The 21,054-nt window shown below is 50.4% G+C and overlaps 6 protein-coding genes across 6 annotated transcripts; 4 read left to right on the top strand and 2 right to left on the bottom strand.

The window, feature by feature from the left end:
- Nucleotides 1–268: 268 nt before the first annotated feature.
- On the top strand, nt 269–9,027 carry IAR55_003068 (uncharacterized protein; the record flags this gene model as incomplete). Its single annotated transcript, XM_066946178.1, has 25 exons — nt 269–352; nt 409–1,543; nt 1,599–3,598; nt 3,706–3,893; nt 4,007–4,091; nt 4,161–4,289; nt 4,356–4,729; nt 4,796–4,912; nt 4,974–5,148; nt 5,222–5,253; nt 5,312–5,443; nt 5,505–5,806; nt 5,866–5,942; nt 6,004–6,390; nt 6,459–6,619; nt 6,761–6,840; nt 6,902–6,932; nt 6,990–7,026; nt 7,117–7,250; nt 7,343–7,449; nt 7,504–7,631; nt 7,693–7,905; nt 7,954–8,208; nt 8,269–8,622; nt 8,734–9,027. The coding sequence occupies 25 exons, from the start codon at nt 269–271 to the stop codon at nt 9,025–9,027; spliced, it is 7,011 nt and encodes a 2,336-aa protein (XP_066803679.1).
- A 338-nt stretch (nt 9,028–9,365) lies between these two features.
- On the top strand, nt 9,366–10,621 carry IAR55_003067 (uncharacterized protein; the record flags this gene model as incomplete). The annotated part of the gene is made up of 8 exons (XM_066946177.1): nt 9,366–9,455; nt 9,539–9,604; nt 9,725–9,798; nt 9,922–10,015; nt 10,085–10,200; nt 10,272–10,356; nt 10,430–10,533; nt 10,591–10,621. 8 exons carry the CDS (start codon nt 9,366–9,368, stop codon nt 10,619–10,621), a joined length of 660 nt encoding a protein of 219 aa, XP_066803678.1.
- A 278-nt stretch (nt 10,622–10,899) lies between these two features.
- On the top strand, nt 10,900–13,449 carry IAR55_003066 (uncharacterized protein; the record flags this gene model as incomplete). The annotated part of the gene is made up of 5 exons (XM_066946176.1): nt 10,900–11,032; nt 11,151–11,652; nt 11,728–11,978; nt 12,042–13,116; nt 13,185–13,449. 5 exons carry the CDS (start codon nt 10,900–10,902, stop codon nt 13,447–13,449), a joined length of 2,226 nt encoding a protein of 741 aa, XP_066803677.1.
- Nucleotides 13,450–13,535: 86 nt separating this feature from the next.
- On the bottom strand, nt 13,536–14,963 carry IAR55_003065 (uncharacterized protein; the record flags this gene model as incomplete). Its single annotated transcript, XM_066946175.1, has 4 exons — nt 13,536–14,420; nt 14,577–14,711; nt 14,832–14,898; nt 14,956–14,963. 4 exons carry the CDS (start codon nt 14,961–14,963, stop codon nt 13,536–13,538), a joined length of 1,095 nt encoding a protein of 364 aa, XP_066803676.1.
- A 279-nt stretch (nt 14,964–15,242) lies between these two features.
- IAR55_003064 (uncharacterized protein) lies at nt 15,243–16,968 on the top strand (the record flags this gene model as incomplete). The annotated part of the gene is made up of 9 exons (XM_066946174.1): nt 15,243–15,245; nt 15,307–15,417; nt 15,488–15,612; nt 15,700–15,917; nt 16,116–16,319; nt 16,424–16,507; nt 16,580–16,654; nt 16,731–16,886; nt 16,952–16,968. 9 exons carry the CDS (start codon nt 15,243–15,245, stop codon nt 16,966–16,968), a joined length of 993 nt encoding a protein of 330 aa, XP_066803675.1.
- Nucleotides 16,969–17,208: 240 nt separating this feature from the next.
- IAR55_003063 (uncharacterized protein) lies at nt 17,209–21,036 on the bottom strand (the record flags this gene model as incomplete). Its single annotated transcript, XM_066946173.1, has 9 exons — nt 17,209–17,422; nt 17,517–17,692; nt 17,758–18,882; nt 18,947–19,309; nt 19,375–19,608; nt 19,674–19,954; nt 20,017–20,437; nt 20,506–20,844; nt 20,926–21,036. 9 exons carry the CDS (start codon nt 21,034–21,036, stop codon nt 17,209–17,211), a joined length of 3,264 nt encoding a protein of 1,087 aa, XP_066803674.1.
- Nucleotides 21,037–21,054: the final 18 nt, after the last annotated feature.

The raw sequence follows: 21,054 nt of genomic DNA, 5'->3' as shown, positions 1-21,054 counted from the left end.
CTAAAAGACGCTTCAAAATCGCACAGAGATTCAATCATTTCAGGGGAAATCCTTCGGGCACAGACCTCATCTCCGCATTGGTAGATCACGTGACACTGATTGTCCGTGCAGTCAGCTATCGATGCGCGTAGCAGAAAGACGTGTACCAAATGCATGTATCCAGTTCGTTTGATCTCATGATTCTCCACAGGGAGCAAGGACAAGCAAAGGCATCACACGGTATATGAGGACTGCGGGGCTAGACCAGCTGCAACCTCGAGCTTCGACCATGTCAGCTCGTAGGGAAAGCGATGTCAACGTCGACGCTCGACGAGCATTAGGTGTCCGACCAGGCGGACAACCTCCACCTCGAGTATGTGTCCCGTGCTGCATTGTTAGCTGCGCTAGCTTACCGTCTTTCGTTGAAAGCTATACCTCGATCAACATCCTCTGGAAGGGATCCCACGCTCACCTACACTTCAAATACCTCCTTCACCTCGGTCACCGACTACATCCCGGAATGTGACTTTCCCACTGCCTCCGCCTTCTCCTAGGTCCCGGAATATCTCTTTCCCCGATCCGTTACCGCCTCCCAGTCCCACTTCCGAGCAGCCGAAACGATTTCGGAGACCCACAATCACTACGAAGAACCGGACACCACAATCTTCTGCTGTGTCGAACAGAGGACTGTACGAAACTCAGAAACTGCTTTCTCATTTGCTGGACAGACTGGAAAGTAGGGAATCTGCCCCAGACCTCCTCGACAAAGCTGCTATAGCTGCCAGGGAGGTCAGTGGACGAGCAAAAGGGAAAGGTAAGGGAAGAGTTCAACGTTTAGGTCATGCTATTGCGGCTGTTGCGACTACCGCCGTGCACACTTCGAGCGCAAGTGCAGCAGGACCAAGCGGCTCATTAGGAGTCGGCGACGGCGTAGGCAGCGATGATTTCGAAGAGAGAACCGTGTTGAGGGAAGGAGAATGGGATACAGACGCCATTTACGACCTAGTGGAACAAACTCGTGGCTTGCTCGTTCTGGCGGAGAAACAGAATCTTGATCTTTTTGTCGATCACAGCGAGAACGATGTCCTAATTCTCGATTCTTCGCCCATCAAGAATAAGCGCCGAGCAGGGCGTTTCTCCTCGGTCACCTCACCAATCACTTCTACTAGACCTGTCTTTTCACCGCATGCCGCAGATACATTCGATCCCAGGACATCAATGTCTTCTGCTCTTTCTGGCCCGAATCTTCTAGCGCGAATGCTGTCCGTACTGCAAAGTCTCATCAACGTGGATTGTCTACATCGTACCCACCTCTTTCGACCTCTTTGTCCACCAAATGCCCTCCAAGCGGCATGTCTGGACATAGCTGGCTATCTGTACAAAAGATGCAACATGGAAACTAAGATACAAGTTGTGGGCGTGGTCGTAGACGGACTGTATGTGATGGGTGAAAGCATGGCAGAGAGGCTATGTGAATGGTTGGAAGGACGGATGGCAGAGCTACTAGTCAGGCTGGCGAAACAGCGAGGGGGCTCCACCAAGAAGGAGCCGGTCGGATTTAAAGGTAAATCGTCCACCTTAATTGTTGAGAGAGAGGAGCAACATTGACCAGGCCCCAGATCCATTCACCAACGAGGCTTCAGTAGCCAAGGTCGTCCCAACTTTCGCTATATCCACCGACTCGACCGACGACCTCCCACCGCCGCCAGCAAGTACTCCTGGATGGATGCGATATTCTCCAACATCGCCCTCGTTCACGTTCTTCCCACCAGCTGAGGAGATAGCAGGTCTGCTTTCCACACATACCGCAAGAGAAGCCACATCGACCACCTTCAAGATAGCAGCCCTCGTTCCTCGCATACTTGTTGCCATCTCGTCCACCATCGACCTCACTGCATCAAAGCTCACCACCATTCACCGAGTCCACCGACTTCTGGCTCTCATTATCTCCGCGAAGCCAGACTCTGCGCTCGACCTACTAGAAGTCGTAGCCCACGGTTCGCCTGTATCAAGACGGACGGCTCTTGAGTTTCTTGCCACCTTCTTTCCGGGTACCTTGGGCCACAATACGATTGCCCGCCGGCTGGCGAACACGACGTACAACGCGCAAAGGACGAGATGGGAAACCGGGCAGGAAAGGGCACTTCGAGAGGACGATGTAGAGGATCATCACTTCTTGCCGTGGCGAATGAGCTCCAAGGACGATTTAGCTGAGACACCGATCCATTGTTCGGTCTGTCACAACGACTTGCATGGCTTCGCTCTTCACTGTACGCTCTGCAGAGAAGATCGGCATCTGCATTGCTATCAAAGTTCGGTCGGAATATTTTCCTATGATGTTGTAACGATATCATCCACAGACACATCTTCGCAAATGGTTCATATCAAATTCAGCTACTGCTTACCTCGTCCCGACGAACAAGTCGTGTGCGGCTCGTCGCCGCGAGGAACTTCCTCTTCCAGCAGCCGCAGAGTGGGCCAACACGTACTTTCGTTGGTCAATTTATTCAATATGACCCTTTGTGGCGGATGTCGCAACCCTTTGTGGGGATCCACAGCTCAAGCATATGCATGTACGAATGGGTGTCAACGGTTCTTCCATCCGACATGTCTTGACGAGATGGACGAAAGCGGACGAGGAGAGTGTCGACATGGACGAGACGTGGTTATCGATGAGATATCATTGCAAGGCGCGAACCCATTCGCCATCCCTTTCGAGCAACTTCTGCAGTGCTTCAAACGAGATTGCGGCTATCTTAGTCTGTCTCCTGAAGAATTGAAGAGAAGGACGTACGACGAAGTAGCCATCCTATACGGAGCGATGTGGGTCCAGTACCAGATCTTAAAAAATGGAATATCGAGCGGATCTATTCGGATCACCAACACCGGCACAAGTGGCAAGAAACGAGATACAGACCCTCTGAGTCTGAAGAGGAATATCAAGGTCTACGAGGAATACCTTATCACTCATATGGCCGAAGCATCTTCTGCCGCATCAGATTACGCCCATGTGATGGGTCTCGATGCACCACTTGCACAGGGCTATGTCTTTTCTGACAAATATCTCGCTTACTGCACGGCATTACTTCGAGCGCCCTCTACTACGTCGCTTCATCACGCCGAGCAGAGTATAGTGGAACAGAAACGACCTTCAGACGGACTTCTTACGCCGTCCGGTCTACCACTTCCTCCAACAGATCACGACGAGTATGAAGTGCCACCGGTCAACGACAAGGCATACGAAACCCTCTCCCTCGCCACAATGTCCACTACTCTGGCGTCAGACCTTACAATAATGGACGATCGCATTGCTGTTCTCTTTCTTGATCAACTCCGCATGACAGGTCTGATCTCAATCACTTCAAAGCGGGCCATTTCTAAAGAGCTGGTTAAAGATGATAACGAATGGTGTTCGTTTACCTTGCCGTTGCTCATGGACGCCTCGCCAACGGTTGAACTCCTGATCTCGGGGATAGAGGTCCTACTGCATGATCTCGACTTGACGGTGAATGAGCAAGGGTTGAGATTGATGAATAACAGAGCCTGGCCGAGTTTGCTTTGCTCACCCTATGCGCTAGAAAGGATGGGTAAAGCTGCAGTCGCCTGGGTCATGGCTGAGGTGAGTGCAAAGCATCTTATCTCTCGGAATGTGTCAGGAAAAGAGGAGGTCTTCCGGTGTTGGGACCCAAGAATGGCACGATCAAGCTGATCTGATGGAATGTTCAGGACACTTGCCTTCATGAAATTGTCAAGAGCTATGCGAGTAAGCACAAACGATTACCTGGAGTTAGACAAACGGCAGGAGCTGTCAAGGGCACTTCTTCGGTTTCCGTATACAAAGAGGACAGACAACGATTGCTGTTGAGGTATGTCGCACCATGGTTGAAGGGATTACATGACCAAGATCCCGCTCAGTGAGTCTTTCCCTGAGTTTTCTTTTATTGACGGAGGTCCGTGTACCTTGACACGACCTGGCACGATGAGAAGACAGTAAGATGAACGAACAGCTGACTAATTTGTTCGATAGATACGCCCAAATAGCGTACGAACAATGCAAGCTGGCTGCCGGTGATGTCTTGATGCATGATATTAGCGATATTGCGGACGAACAGGTGAGTGCGATCGCCCAAGTGGCGCCGCCTGAGGCATGGACGATCACAGCCTGATGAGTTCATGCACAGGTTGCCTCGAAGATGGCTGGTGTTGCTCTCGAGCGATTGACAGCGATGCTCGATGCCAATCTATTCTTCTCGACACTGATGGATCTCTTGACCGCGTGGTTGGAAGATCTTGGTACACTAGCAGATCAAGTAAGTCGTATGATGCGTCTGTGCAATCAGCCCTGTGCTCGGGATGTCTGACACTCCGGCATCCAGGACGTTGTCTACAGGTCTCTTCCACGCCTACTTCGCCATCAGGGAGACACAGGCACCTCCTCAGAACCCGACATTTTTGCGCTTTCCCGTTCCACATCTCAAGACGGCCCAGACGGTTTGGCTCGAGTCTGCAGATGGATGAGAGTTCTTTCCTTCTCAGGCGTTGACATCCCCTGGACGCTCCTACTCGACTTGGTTGACTTGCAAGCCACGATGCGAAGTTCGCTGGAATCCAGACTCGATCTCGTCATTGCTATCAATGCAAACGGGCAAGCTATCGATGCGGCGGGCTTTGCAGAGATGGGTGCCAAAGTGGGAGGTGGGGTATTCAAGGACATGGGGGCGGTCGGGGGCGACATCATGGGACAGCTTGAGTAAGTGTCGTCTTAGTATTCACTGCAACCAAGGCAACAGGAGCTTATGTGGGGTCGGAACCTTAGGCTAGACCTCGTCAGACAGAGCATGTTGCTTGTGCTTCGAGCATATGGAGTATCGCTTGACGATGTTGCAATGAGCTCATTGAGTACCTCGGAAATGGAGACCAAGCAGCCGGCCAGGTAATTCTTCCAATGAATTACGTTTCGGCAAACTACTAAACTGACATCACACTGTTCCTAGTCTGTCGAAAAAGCGTCGGATGACGAGTCCTCGCAGCCGAATGCCGCTAGACGTTGGGATGGTGCTCGCCGCTGCGAGATTGTTGAATACAACAATGTTCCCGGTGGAGATGGTGCTCGACTTCTTGTGGTTATTGTTTGCTAAAGCGACCATGGTGAACAATGTGGATGGATTCGTGAGTCCTCAATGACCTTACTATTTGTTATGCTAGTGTCACTGACAAAGGTGTGCATCTTATCAACGGTCAGTTGCATCACACCTGTGCTCAGATCTACGAAGTGTGAGTTGAAAGATCAGCTTCAACTTGGTATGTTGTCATTTAGTTTATTTTTACTTAGAATCTGGCCGCTCATCGACCTTGCTATTGATCGTCACAAACGAGCGCGAGTGCTGCTGAAGCTGCTGAGCGTAAATCCCGTCCCACTTGAGCAGACAGTAAGAAGGCAGCTTGACGCTAACTCAAATGAGCGGTAAGCTACCCATACTGCTACGTACGGACTATCACAAATGCTCACGACGATGACTTATCAGTGCCCAAGTCCGCGAACGTCTTCTCACCTTCATCTTGGAGTTCGCAGATGATTCAGTCACTTTTGAGCAGACCAGTTGGAGAGCATCGGCTGTCGGTCTCGTCCTACTATTCTTCGACGCAATACTTGATAATACGGAAGCGATCCCGGATAATCTTATCATTCTGAAGAGTTTGCTGCCAACACACCTGCAAGCTATGTCAACTTGCTTCGAAGAGTTTTTGGTTCAAAGCAGTGATGAGAGACGATTGATACTGCTTGGAAGATTGAGGCGGTTGCAGCTGGCGTTGCCAAGCTGGCCCAGTGAGTGCCTGACATCGATACAAAGAGGGATGAGGATCATAGCTAACGTGGGGATTCAGTCCTTTCTTGGAAGGTGATTGAGGAATTGCTCGTGGAGGAAGCAGCGGCGGTGACTCAACTCCGACCTGGTAGATCTGTGAGTGAAGGCTTCAGAATTCGAGCTAGTATCGAACGGCTAACATCATGCCTCACTGTAGTCTCAGACGATATCCGCGTTGATAGACGCGCAAATGGTGCGATCCAACCTCCTGGCATTGGGTTTGGAGATGCTGGCATCGTCCGTACCTGTTATATGGATGGCAGCACAGCGATTCCAACAGCACGTCGCGTCATTCTGCGTCTTTCCTTGGTCAAATCCTATCGACGGTATCACAGCGGTTCTACTTCCCTCCCTCCGATCTGCCTTGGACAGTCCAGTCAGAATTTTGATCACGGGGCAGACTTTCGGAAGTAAAGTCAAAAAGACGGTATTGATCGGGTCACTCTTTGTTCCTGTTGTCGTCGAATTCGGAAACGAACTGGAAAAGCACGATTTCCTCACTCAGAGGGTCATACTGGATATACTCATGATCACATTCTTCAAAGTCAGTCGAGGGAGTATGATACTCGTTGATAGAGAAAAGGCGGCTAATGAATGCCCTGAAATCTTTAGCAAAACGTGAGACCGGTAGAGCTGGCCGCCCTTAGTGCTTTGCAAACATTGGCGGAATTTGTGAACAAGTGTGAATGTGTGGAGAATAGATTGTTGGCACTGCAGATCTTGCAGACGGCTGTGATAAGGATGGACAGGGAGAGCGTGATCAGGGCTATACCGTGAGTGATGTTAAACTTGACCCTTAGTCCTTTGCAGCCACGCCCGGCGGGAATGATGCTCTATATTGCTGTTCTGCCTTGCACCCACATTGGACCACCTCGTCTTGGAAGATTTGCGCTTATATCATCTCACTGGGGCAGCTCTGTTTTTGGCACGATCGCGACTGTTTTAGTCAAGGAGACCGAGACCGAGTATCCGGATTCAGCCGTAATAGAGCAGAGTAAGAGTTCGGTTTCTGCGATGTTCCTCCCGCCCCGAAGCTGACGTCGATCGTCGAATAGGTCGGACTTTCTTGCGCACTATTGTCAAAAGGTAAGTTATTGACTTATCATGATGTAGCGCTGCAATAAGTGTTGAATATCGATTCAGCTTCGGACGGTCTGGTCTGTTCCTCCAACTCTTCAGAGTAAGTCCAGAATACTTGATACCGTTTCTGACCAGGCTTTAATTTGATCTTTGAGAAAGAAAGCGATCGCTAACGGGGCTGGACCCACAGAATGACGCTGTCACAAGTCAGCAACGCGAAGGACAATCAAAACTGGGCAAAGCCTTGCAGCTACTGCACGAAGCTGAGAAACCTGTAGAGGGCTCAATTCAGCCAACTTTGTTTGACAATGTCTTCCAAGAACTGTAAGCATTTCCGCTCCGTGATTCACAGCCTGCTCGGCTGGAAGTCTGAAAGTCTCGCTTCTACTTGTCCACCTTGTTGATCGATCACACAGCTCCGAGATGCTCAAACGAGGTCGACAGACTGTCGAACAGGTATTGTCGTCCTTGTGTCACGCGACTGCGACCTTGCAGGTGGAGTTGTCTGAAGACGCGGCGCAGAGTAGGTCGCTAGGAGGTGCAACGACATAAAGGATCGCTCAAACCCTTATCGTAGACTTCGGAGCTTTCATCGTCCGACTCAGCAAACATGTGGCTGAATGGGATGCGATCGAGTTCGAACCCAACCCTGCTCTGAAGACGTGTGCGTCGGTCCTGAATCTGGTGGACCCATGGTCATCGGTGGTGAGTGTTTTTACCACTCAGCGTACAGCTATCTGAGAATTGACATGAAGCAACACGCTAGACACTGCTGCACCAAAGCTCGACCTTGCTGCATCTATGTTTAACCCGCTTCAATGTCGAGCAAGCCACCGTGTCGCAATTACGCAAAATCTCTGGGTTAATAGCGCATGGGCAATCGACAGAGGATACTGTTCGGGCAGTCTTGTTTGATGTGATAGGTTCGGCCATGAATGGACTGAATGTTTCGCCCGTGACACTGCACACCCTGCTTAAGGTGCGTCCAATGATCCCGGAACACCGTCTGCTAAACAAAACACTTTAGTTCCTTGCGGTTGATGCATTCCCCAAGAGACTCTCGTCTAATGGAAGATCTTCAACCCAGCAAAGTCGGGTTCTGACGGATTCTGTACCAGGTTGTGTTCAGATTCTCGTACGGACTCATCCGTCGTTTGCAAGCGGTGCAACCGATGCCGGTGTTACGAATGGTATTTTGTCGCAGGCTGCCACGGTTTTGTGCAAAGCGGAAATGATTGCGCCCGGCGTCATTGGCCAGAATGTGGGCAGCTTGACTTCCGAGGTGCATATATTACTTTCTTGTGAAGTAAAAGACCGCAACTGACGATGATCTACTTTGTAGGCCGGCTCTACCCAAGTCAATCTTTTCGTCTTCCTCCTCTTCGCTTCACTCGATGTCCGAATGGGATCAGCCCGAAAACAGATCATATCTCTTTACCCAGTACTAGCAAGATCAATCTCCCTCTGTCTGCGGGCTTGTGCGGATTATCTCACGCTCCAAGATTCAAATGGAGACGGGGCGGAACTGTCTTCGCTTGTCTTCGCAGTATTCAGATTATCGGTACTGGCGCTGCGAGATGCAGGTGCAGAACAGGGCAGGGCAGAAGACGATGTGCTAAATAGTCTTTGGACGAGGATTTGGCCGGATTGGTATAGGCTCTTGACTCTCTCGCTGGACAAAGGGTGTATAAATGGAGTGAGTGGGGTTTACATCTTCGATCATAACTCGGAGGCCACTGTCTCTCGGTCGTTGTCCATAGAGCTTGAGGACTCAAGACTGACGCATCGTTCTCGTTTCACACCACAGCCACTCAGAGCGGTCGCGCATACTGTGTTCCTTGACACGATCATCTTCCTCTCTTCTGCGCAATCCTCGCTGTTGATGACACACGCTGGAACGCTGTCCCACGGCTTGTCCATCCTGGTGAGATATCAGGAATCTGTCCCGGGTCAACAGAGCGGAAAGGTTCAGAAGGCTATCAAGGTCTTGCTTGGGGTCCGATTGATAAGCGGTACGACGGTGGACAGGAAAGAGTTGATCAAGGGGATTGAGAGGGATTTGATGGCAATGGAGAGGTTGAGAGCCCTGAGAGCTGCTTGAGATCCCGGTTCGCTATGAACGGTATTAGAGGCGAAAAGGGTCTCGGGTCCAAAGTGATGTAGATGAACTGATATGTTTGCAACGAAGTAATGACACTACGATATAATACATTCGCTCGTACTTAGATCTCACCTGTGTCTCGCTGTGATCAGAATAACCATGAGGGAAGCCCCACCGCCACCGCCACGTCAACAACAAAAACATCTCACGGACCTCCACTCTGGCTCACCACCGAAAAATCAAGTCCAATCCTTTCTTGTCTCTGTTCCGATCGATATTTCTTCTACGTGACTCTTGTTCGCTACTCATCACTGTACCTATACCTGAATCACATCATCATGGCTCAACCGATCGAACAGTGGATCAATGATATTCCTCCCGTGACAAGAGTATGGATAGCGGCTGCTGTAGGAACGAGTGTATTAGTTGTGAGTTATCCGAAGCGCATCCACCTACCTAGTGTTTTGAGGTTGTACTAGATTGAGGTCACTTATCCGGTTTGCGTGGTCAGGAATGTCAAGTGGTATCGCCGTTACAGCTCTACTTCTCATGGAAGACCGCTGTAGGCAATATGCAGGTCAGTCAAGATCATCCGTCCTTCCAGCTTTGCGATCACGATCAAAATCGCCTTCACGAACGTCGACACAGTCTCAAATGCCCACAGCGTGCTGACGCAGTCCTGTACTGACGACTATAGTTGTGGAGATTCGTGACTACATTCTTGTATTTCGGACCGCTATCGCTTGACCTCGCATTTCATCTGTTCTTCATGTAAGTCAAAGTTCAATTCGAGCCTTCCTTTTTTGATTCAGCAGAACGATGATGGTAATGTGACTGATCTGATCGTTCTGTGGAGACGAGTAGATGAAGCTGATCTCGATTCTTTTTACTCAGAATGCGATACTCGAGACTACTGGAAGAAAACTCCTTCTCGAATCGCAAAGCAGATTATGTCTGGTTACTCTTCCTCTGCTCGATCTTCCTTCTTGTGAGTAAGCTATTCCGAAGCGCAATGGCAGATGCGTGACATTCCTAGCTGACATAAAGGACTGGACAGCTCATCACACCGTTTCTCACACTGCCTTTACTCGCTTCGTCGCTAGCGTTTGCTTTGGTGTATATTTGGTCGAGACGGAATCCATCTATCAAGATGTCACTCTTCGGCGTGGTCACGTACGTCCGCCCCGCACCCCTTGACGACGCACGAGGTCGAGAGAACTGACGGAAAGGATTGATAATAACAGAATCACCGCGCCGTATCTTCCCCTTTGCCTCGTCGGCTTTTCGTGGTTGCTTCAAGGTGGCTTCCAAGCAGCCATCGGGGACATTGTAAGTACCGTCCACCGGACCACTATCATCAAGACAAGACCTGGCGTCACTGAGCTAGGCGACTCATGCTTAGGTTGGGATACTTGCCGGTCATACGTATGTCTTTTTGCAAGATTACTGGCCTCGTGAGATGTGGAGTACAACAGGACAGGGGGAAATCCAGACTCCTGCGCCGGTGTAAGTCCCAATCCCGAAGTTCTTTTCCATCTCACTGACGGTACATGCTTTCAATAGCAAGCGCATGTTCGGACAGGCAGAGAGATAGAGGACAATCTTGGTTACGCGCATGCATGGTGTATCAGTAGACCTCTCACAAACTGCAGAGCAGGGCAAATGGGTGCGCGCCTAATTGATCAGTAAAGTGACAGCGGATCACGTGACTTGCCGCCAAAAGTTGAATTGTCGGTAGCAAAGAAGTTCGTATCAGTCTGCTCTCTTGGTATCTTGTATCTACTGTTGATCTGTCCAATTCACGCCACTGTTGATCTGTCCAATTCACGCCACTGTTGATCTGTCCAATTCACGCCAAGTATACAAGCAGCCATGGCGAGGAGAAGGACCAGTAATCGAAAGGCCGGGGTCTCATCCGGCTCCAAAGCTTCGTCAGCATCAGGTGCGAAGATCAACAAGATGGAGAGATATGAGGACACTATCGAACCTGGAAGCGTTGATGATTGTACGTCCGTCTCTCCGCTTTCACCCTCTCTGGAAAGCCAACACATTCGAGTCAGCATGGATGTGATATAAAAAGTGCCATATACGCTGATGTACAAATATGCACTTATGTTTCGCAGTCATGTTCAAACGTGATCAGATCAATTTCAATCCACAGAACGATTCCGAGGACGAAGACATCAATGCTAATGAAGGTGAAGAAGTCTTGGCTCTCAATCGACCTCGTCCGGCCAAAAATATCACGGCGCAAGATGAAGAAGAGGAAGGCGACGACGAAGGATACGTAGAGCCAAAGAAGAAGGAGCGAAAAGTGAAATCAAAGCCTGATGTCAGCACAAAAGGTCGATTCGGTAAACCCGTCGAATCCAGCGACGATGACGACGAAGATGGATCGTCAGGGTCAGGCTCTGGATCCGACAGTGATGAAGACGACGAGGCATGGGGAAGACAGTATTACTCAAGACCCAGCAATAGACGTGAGAAGGAGAAGGATGGAGTGGTGGATGAACAACGGGAGGAAGAGAGGGAGATGGAGGAAAGGGAAGTGAGAAGGTTACAGAAGAAACAGAGGGAAGTCCTGGGTGGTGAAGATTTCGGTTTGGTGGAAGATGACGGTGTCGTGTGAGTTTGACACTGACCTTCGAGGGTTGTTTCTCAGTTACATTCGCTGACTTCACGATGGTCATATAATCACAGTGTACCCGAAACCAAAGCTGTCACAGAAGAAGAATTGCAGGCCAAATCGATACCTGGTCCTCCAAGCTCGGCCGATTCATCGACCTTGTTACGCCATCTTCAAGCTCACGAACCACTCAAATTGGCCTTGGCTCGAGATTTCCCTTTGATTGTAAGAAAACTGCAGAAAACCGCAAGAGGGGTCAAGAAGATGGAGGAGGAAGCGGATGGAGAGGGAGAGCTGCACAAGGGTCTGGGATGGTTACATTATCGTGAGGCCTTCTTCTATTGTCATGCGCCTCATCAGCAAAGCTAATCACCAAGTCTTGGATCAGAAACACTCTTGACATACGCTTCCACTCTCGCATTCTACATCCACCTCTCTGCTCTTCCGGCCACTTCCCGGCCCGACATTCCAGTCGTCCCTCGTCTGCTTCAGCTGAAAGAAGGTGTGGCGATGCTTGAAGACCTCGACTTCGCTGCCGGCTCCGTCTCAGACGGAGCTGTCGAGCTGAACAAGGGTGACCTTCTAGGCGATGACGATGACGACGATGACGATGAGGATCTCAAGGATGGCAAGGCTGAGTTGATGAAGCGTATGAGTGAAGTGAACGGTATGGAGTGGGAGGATGAAGCGGACGATCTTTGGCAGAAGGAAGGCCTGGAGGACGGGGAGCTGGAAGCCCTGCTGAGAGACGCTGGCGACGATGACGAGCAAGAGGAGGTCAAGGCGATGACTAAGAAGTCGAAGAAGGCTAAGAAAGGAAAGAAGGTCGCCGAGATCGAGGAAGATTTGGACGATGACTATCTGGAAGAAATGATACCTAAGAAAAAGGAGAAGTCTAAGAAGAAAGCGACGAAGAAAGCTCTCACTCGTACCACGACGTCGGCATCAACTCCGGCATTCACGCCCTTGGCCGAACCCGACTTCTTCAGTTCTTCCAGATCCTCCAAGTATTCAAATAGCAGCCATGTGGACGATCTCGATCCTCTTGGTGACCCTGCTGCACTTGCCGATGCCGACTTTAACGACAAACAGGCCAAGAAACGATCGCTCGCTTTCCACACGCAAAAGATCAACTCGACACTCGCGCGACGAGCTGAAGGTCGAGCGAACAGGATGGGAGGAGACGAAGATCTGCCGTATAGGGATCGAAGGAAGGCAAGGGACGATGCGCTGAAGAGGAATGGAGGACCCAGGGCCGAGGGAGAAGATTTGGAGGATCTGTCGGCCCTCCCTGCAAAGGAGAAGAGCGACAAGAAGCGAGCGAGGGACGAGGTCGAAGATGAAGGCGAGGGTGAAGGAAGTGAAGATGGAGCTGCGGGCTACTACGATCTGGTCAAGAGAAGACGGAAAGAGGAGAAGGAGGCTAAAGATGCAGAGCATGAAGCGTACCAAGAGGAAATGCTGTGCGTATTCGATGAACCTTATGATACAGTTATCAAGTCCGCTAATATATTCTCATTCACGACTTCAGTGCTGCCCGCGCTGGTCTCGATGACGCATCAGCAGACGGACCTCGAGCTCTCACGCGCGCTATCGAGAAGAACAGAGGTCTTACACCTCGTCGATCAAAGAGCGGCCGTAACCCTCGAGTCAAGAAGAGACAGGCCTACGAGAAAGCTAAGAAGAAGGTGGCGAGTCAGAGAAGTGTGTACAAGGGTGGTCAAGCCGCTTATGGAGGTGCATACAAGGGCGAGAAGACGGGTATCAGCAAGGTCATCAAGAGCAGGAAGTTCTAGGTGGAGGGTGGAGAGCAACAACCGATCGGACATGCATTGTTGTTACATTGGGATTATCGTGACGGGTCTACCAGTTCAGAGTCAACCTACTTCTTGCGAGAAGAAGGTGGCGGTCTACGTTTCTTGAACATGCTCGATGCGTTTGTCGTTGTTGTTACGGGTGTCGGTGTGGTCGTTGTTTCGCTCGGCTCGCTCGCCAGAGGTATCGACTTGTCCTCGCTTGTTGGCAGTGCATCCAGTTGTCTCAAGTCCGGCTTGACATCTGTCGCCTCCGAATCACCGTTGTTATGGCCCTCGGCACCTTCTTCAACCTTCACCCATCCTCCACCCGGTATATACTTCATCCCCTCCCTCTCCTCGTTTTGCACGGGGTTGAGTTCGATCTTCCCGCTCCATCCTTCTCTCTTCAATCCACCTTCTACATCTTCTACTCCTGCTGTTCCGTTGCCGGTAGATTTATCTTTATTGTTGTCAAACTGCTTTTCCTCTTTCACTTTCACTTTTAACTTTGTCAAAGCTTTCGGATCCCAATCATCATCATAAATATCCTCCTTCACCGGTCGTTTCCCCTTATGATCGAATTTCCAACCTTCGCCTTCCTTCTCTTCCTCTTCTGCCATCCCCAAACCAAATCCCCATTTCCTCTTCATCCCAGAAGGACCGGCCCCTGCCAGATCATCACCGCTCGTTCCGTTCGTCGATGGTATAGAGACAGTCTCCCACTTCCCTGCTTCCCCTGCACGACCCTTGATCTCCTGTTCGATCTCATACGACGATTTCAGACTTTCAGGATCGGCCAATCCCAATTGTTCCGCAGTGGAATAGTTCGCGAATTTGTCTTTGGGTCTACTAGATTCTCGGACGGTACGAGCAGCTGAGGCAGCATTGAGGGTTTGAAGCAGAGACAATCTGGAGGTGGAAGGGGCTGATGAGCCAGAAGCTTTGTCGTTGGCATATGCTGCTGCTGCGGACTGAAGGTGGCAATGCTTAGTATCATCCCATGTTCAAGCTGCCTAAATGAGGTGGAGTAGCAAGCCAGTGAGCAAGTGACGGAGAAGGATAGTCTTGTGAACACATGGGTGGATGGAGATATAGGCCGTTTTTTTGAAAGTGGACATCTCACTCACCGCTTCTATCGCTGCCATCTCTGTCGCAGCAGCAGCTCGATCTCTTTTCGCCTTTTCACCACCTTTGTACAGATCTCGAATGAAGCGTTCCTTGTTCCCCTGATGCTTGAGACCAGTCTCATGTTGTTTTCGGGACTACAAGCATGTCACAGAGAGTGAGTAAACAAGGTACCCAATAACAGTCGGAGAAGAAGAAACGCATGGTTTCTGTGGGGTATAATCTGGACGGGAGGTAGATGAGGAACGCCCACTCACGGGCGCATCATCTCGGATGAAGATGTCGCAATATTTACACCAATACTGCTTTTTGGACACCCAGTATCTGTCGGAACACACGTCAGCTGCGACGTACCCACCATAAAAGGAAACGTGTACCCACTCTGTCATGTCGCAAGCTTCTCCTTTGATCAGGCAGGCTGGCAAGGATGACAAGATGGAAAGGAAGAATAAAGTCGGTTGCAACAGAGATCCTTGAAAGTCAGTGTTGTGCGTTCGTCGATTACGTAAAAGACTGGAATGACGGAGCCTCCACTTGGACGCTGAAGGGATGCTCGCTGTTGACCAAGGAGGAGGAGGGTAAGCAGATCAAGAGAGCTCATACTAGTACTGTTCGGCATGCATACCGTATGAGCCATCACACTTGAGACCGGCGATCACGACGGCGAGATGGTGAGAATGAATGCGCTGCCTTTGGGTTCTTCACGCTAGCATTTGGCTGATTCTCATTCAGCACGGCGTCAAACGATTACGACTCACTCCTCAAGCCGCTGAGACCAAACGTCTCAAGGAGCTCAGCAAGATCGAGTCGTATCTGGCCATTGAGCAAGACGTCCTCTCACGTGTGAGTCGCCCAGTTCTGACTCTGGATGTATCCTTGGCTGACGATATCTGACCTTCACTGTCAAATTCAGAAACGAGTGAAAGACTATTCGGACGAAGCTTTGGGAAGGACAACGCGATTATTGGACTTGAACCCCGAATTCTACACGATATGGAACTATAGACGCACGATCTTACTCTCATTGTTCCCATCGTTGTGAGTCATCGATCACCTCCTTCCTCGTCTCATACACCATTTGAAGGAGATCAGGATCGTCTGACACGGCTTTCGCTTCCCGGCTAGATCACCGGAAGATATCACTTCCCACCTGATTTCCGACTTGCGCCTCACCACCTCATACCTCCTCGTGCATCCCAAGGTGTACTGGATCTGGAATCATAGGAAATGGTGTCTTGAGAGCGTACCTCATGGACCTGGAGAGAGTCAGAAATGGAGAGAGGACTTTTGGAAAGGCGAATTGAAGTTGATTGAGAAGATGTTGGAGGCCGACGCGAGGAATTGTGAGTGAGGATTCGGGTCTTTCAGTGTGTACATCTTGTCCAAGGTGCCGAGGTGGGCAGGGAACGTGGAAGCAGAGTGTGTAGTGAACAGCAATTCGAGCTGAAGTGGCTGTACCTCGCGAGGCAGATCGTGTTCCGCAAGGTCCACTGGAATCGTCATGTTGAGGAAAAGCAATTAGCTGATACTCCACATCGCAGTCCACGCATGGGACTACCGTCGATACGTCCTATCCTCTCTCCCACTCGCTCGACCGAAGACCGAAGAATTGAAATACACCCAGACGAAGATCGAGGCCAACTTCTCCAACTTTTCAGCTTGGCATTGCAGGACGAAAGTGTTGAGTGCGATCTGGGCAGAACGGAATGCCACTCCCGAGGAAGTGAAGAAAGCCAAAGACAAAGGTGGGTTGCCATTCTGCACGCCTTTGTGAGGTCTGGCCCTTCCACCTTGGATTGGAGAGTCGATCTGTACAATGCCTGACACTCATTCTGTTCTCCATTTGCAGAATTCGAACTGGTCACTCAGGCTTTATGGACAGATCCAGGCGATCAAAGTGGGTGGTTGTATCATCGTTGGTTGGTCGGACAAGGTGTGTCCTTCATTCCTCTTCCGTCGTCACCGCAAGTATGACATGAACAGACATGACTGATCAAATACTCAGAACCTCCATTGGATACCTTGCGTCGGGAAATCAGGAACATACAAGATCTGCATGAAGCAGAGCCCGAGTCCAAATGTGAGCGAGAGAACGCTCGTCACATCACCTATCACAAATAAGAACAGCGGGACTGATTGAACTGATTGTACTTCAGGGTGTGTAAATGCTCTGGCCCACTATACGCTTCTCCTTGCCAGACATCCTTCGACGGGAGAGGATGAAGCGATGAGACTGAGAGGAGAGGCCAAAAGGTTGTTTACGATCCTGGAGAAGGTTGATCCGCATCGGAGGGCCAGACATAGAGATATGGGTGAGTTTGGGTGAAACGTTGAACGAAATTAGTATTTTGAAGCGATGACTGATGGCCTTTGCCAGCTGCTCAATGTACGTGATCCATCTTGCGTAGATTCTATGGCATGTAACCGCATACGACAGATCTTACGACGGATCAAACTCCTTCTTGTCCGAATGCAGGGTCGCTTGAGATGTTTACAATCGCTGCTCTTCACCAGCTGAGCTTGGGCTCACTGGCCTGAATCAATTCATGTGTGTTGATTTCATATCGATACAGACCATCCGAATGACCCTCCAGTACGCATGACAACGAGACACGCCCTTCCCCTTATACTCGATCACACACCCTCAATTTCCGTGCTTACTTCTCTCCCAAACAAACCTCTTCCGAACGCTCCTGCGACCACTCCGAATCCGTCTTCCGCCTCATGCACCTCATCGATGAACAAGTCGTGTCGATCTGCTAATCGAGTTTGGTTTCGTCGTATCTCTCTGATCACAGAATGTTGTCTAGCGCAAAGTATACATTCTGGTTCGGAATCGGAAAGACACCTATATACACCACAATGTCAGTGTCATCAATTCCGTCTCGTTCCTCGCAAGACCACGCTTGCAATTGGACCAGGCGAAGACGTGCCGTACATACCTCTGGTGATAGCTGTGTTTACACATGAAGTGAACGCTTGGCAAATCCAACTGTCCACCGCACGCTGCACATCGCGTAACCTGGAAGACCTCAGGCGAATCGGTATTTGTGAGATCTGTGATCGCCTTCTTCTTCGTAGCCGTTTCAGATCGATAAGACTCTACAAGATGCTTGTCCTGCAATCACAATAATGAGCACACACACCAAAAACCCGTTGATCAATCGCCATCGCATAACTCACCGACTCAATTTCCGCCTTGTTCTCCTCCACTTTAGCTCTCAGCCACTCTTTCACACTACCGACACTGGTCACACCATTCCTGCTTAGTAACTGTACGACAGCCAAAGGCGGCATAATCCTTTCCTCATCGATCTTCTGCAGTATCTTCCCCAGCTCCGTCGAATGTCTAGACAGGATGACAGGCGATGAGGTGAGATAACGAAGTACGAGTGGATACAGATGCAGATTTGTTGGACCGTAGAGTGCCAAGTGGGACAATACTTGTTCGGATGGTTCAGGATCTGATGCGCCATTACTCTGGTAAGACCCAGTCGTGCGATCCCTCTCCATCCAGAATCGTAATATGTCCTCGTACATGCCCATATCCTCCCATAATCTCACTAGACCGTCGGTAAATCCAGCCGTCGAGCAGAGGATCAGCGCATGCATAGGGTCGTATGGGATGTTCTTGTTCCCTATCAAGGTGAGAGCTTTGTTGTGCGAAGATTTAGCGATCGATGGATCGTTTGACTTTGTTGATGTCAAGTATAGTTCCAATAAGGTGTTCCACACAGCTCGCTGATCCACGCTTTGAGGGTCGGAAGGAGGGGGTGTATCAAGGGCCCTTTGGGGCACCAGTGAAGGAGCGGGAGGCAGCAAGGAAGCAAGGGACTGTTCCCAAAGTGTAGACGCTACCGACTCCAGGAATTTGATAAATAGTTCGCGATGATCGACAAAGTGCGCGAAAAACTGTCGTGGAGACGGGGGGGCATAGCTTGGCTCGCGATCCTCGACCGAGAGACCATTCAGACCTGTAGCCAGATCGTTGATAGTGCCGCCGTTGGGTGCGGCGTCCGTTTGCACACCGTTTGCTGGACCAGCTTCGTTCTGATTTGGAGCAACCGCATTCGATGGGCCGTCACCGGTGAACAAGCCTGTCACACGATTGTAGCCTAGATATGAAAGCACAGCCGGCCCGCCCGTCCCAGTCGTAGCACCACTGCCATTAGGCTTGGCTGTGAGATCTGGCGAAGCGACACGTTTTTTGCCGAGGTCCCCCGAACATAGATCAATGAGAAGAGCTGTCGTTGCTTCAGGTTCTCGATGTAGTAGAGTTCGACCATACTTGACCATATTTTCTTCGCACTAAAGTGAATGTGTCAAACAATTAGCGAAGATGGTAGCGATGGATGGTTCTAGTAATACTGACTGCCTCGGGTCCCAAGCTCCGTAAGTATCGTAGGGCATCTCCAACCTCCCCCGCATCCTCTATCTGTATTCTTAGATACTCCTCATGCCTCCCAAACTTCTTTGCCAAGTACGTTGCGTGCTCATAGAACCCTGCTTGTCGACACACTCTTATAGCTGTGTCCAGATCGAATGGCAGCTCGTCGCCTGATCCTGCATCTGTACGTCTTGCCTCCGTCTTGATGAAGCTGTCTAGTCGAGCTCGATCTGATGTCTTAGTGTAACAATTGAGGAGAAGGGTAGTATGGTCCGGGTTGGCTAAACCACGTGAGTGAAGTTCTTGCAAATATGTGGTGAGATTATGTATACGTTGTGCGTCAAGGAACTAGCGTTTCACATGAGTTAAGATTCCCCGCGGCCTTATGTCACTGGGCAGAGATACGGACTCACCTTCCGAATGACATGACTTGGTTGCAGGTTCCCCAGAGTCCTGACAAACTGCCCCATAGCACCATCAAAGTCACCTTTATTATACAGGTAATCGCCGTAACGTCGGTGTATGTCGGCCACTCCTGCTTCACCTATGCCTTGAGACTTGGCCAGGCTGATGGCGAGGGTGTAGAGATTCCGTCGGAACAGGACGTCCAACTTTGCCGCTGTGGAGTGCTCTTCCAGTCGAGATAGCTGCGTCAGATACTCGATATGAGATTCTGATCTGACATCGAAGGCTGTAGCTTGTGGAAACTCACCTTCGAATTACCGCCAAGAACAAAAATATTGCCCCATTGACAGAAGACGTCCCGAACACCATCCTTGAATGTCCCCGAGTACGAAACAAGCTTGTTCTGCAAGTCGAACACTGTCACTTTCGCGATGTCTGTGGTGCCGGGTGACGAGACACCGTCGCCATTAGTCGCCGCTTTGGAGACGTAATGCCTCACTGTTGCAGACGCTGATCCTGCGGAGGGATAGAATGGCGGGGAGGTGATAATTAGGTTGTGCTTGAAAACAGCGATGGATGACTTCGGTCCTATGAATGATGACACTCGATTAGCATGCAAGACAGCTGTGTGTGAATGGTATTCATTTTACCCTCATAGGCATAGCACGCCCCTCTTCCGTCCGGTCCATATAGATACACCGCCTCATACCGAGCCACAATCATCTCCTTCCTGTCCCAATCCATCACAGCGCACCCTAATCCACAACCAAGCTCATCAATGGTACGAGTCTCGCCTCCTCTTCCTGATACTGGGGCGCACAGTACTCGGTTGGTAGTAACGATGAAGAGACTCAGTCCGCCGCTCGAGCTGTCTTTCTCGGATGATTCTCGAAACCCAAGACCCGTTATGGGTTCGTTTGATTCATGAATCACACGAGCTTTGGGAAGGGATGTGAGTGATGTTGGGGATGTGGTGAGTGACTGGAGTAGATGACGATAGAGAAGGACTGTCCCGTCCCCTAGTCCGACAGCGAGATGTGACAGATTCGATGTGAGAGCTATTGAGGACACCTATGATATGACGTACCACACCTGTAAGTGATGGGAGATCTTGACTCATCTCGGGGAGCTTCACGTACGGGATGCGGTCGTTGACCATGTTGTATTCTGACGTTCCTCATTACCACAGGGCCTCTCTGACCTTGACTCTCCTTCTCCTTCTTCCTGTCTTCTCTCGTCAAGTCCCAGACTTTCAACACTGGCCATCTACTGCCCTCCTCCTCACCTATCCCTACCAGCAGCCCACCCGCTTCCAAGAGTGCCGTCGCTCTCCCATTTCCTTCCCAACCTTTGAATGACCGTTCCGGGGTGAAATGTCGGTCGAGCAATGTGATGCTGTTGGAAGATGAGATGATGATAGATGCTGAGATGGGAGAAGGGGGTGAAGTGGGTGTCAGGATCACGGGAGGCGTCAAGGTCTTGGAATAGTACGGTCAGTCACGTATATTTGCTTGTAGTGGAGAGCATTGGAGTTGCTGCTGCCGACGTTCGACACTCACTCTGATGGCTCGAGGAGATTGAGCGAGATCTTCTGCATCTTTGACGTCGTCAACGTCGAAGAACGGGAATGATCGCCATTGAGGAGCAGAAGGACCTGCAGTGGAGGACATGTCGAGTGGTGAAGATGG

Source organism: Kwoniella newhampshirensis, chromosome 5 (genome assembly GCF_039105145.1).
Source record: "Kwoniella newhampshirensis strain CBS 13917 chromosome 5, whole genome shotgun sequence".
NCBI classification, from domain to species: Eukaryota; Fungi; Basidiomycota; class Tremellomycetes; order Tremellales; family Cryptococcaceae; genus Kwoniella; species Kwoniella newhampshirensis.
Note: the sequence above shows the minus strand (reverse complement) of the source record. Positions and strands in the feature narration are given on the sequence as shown.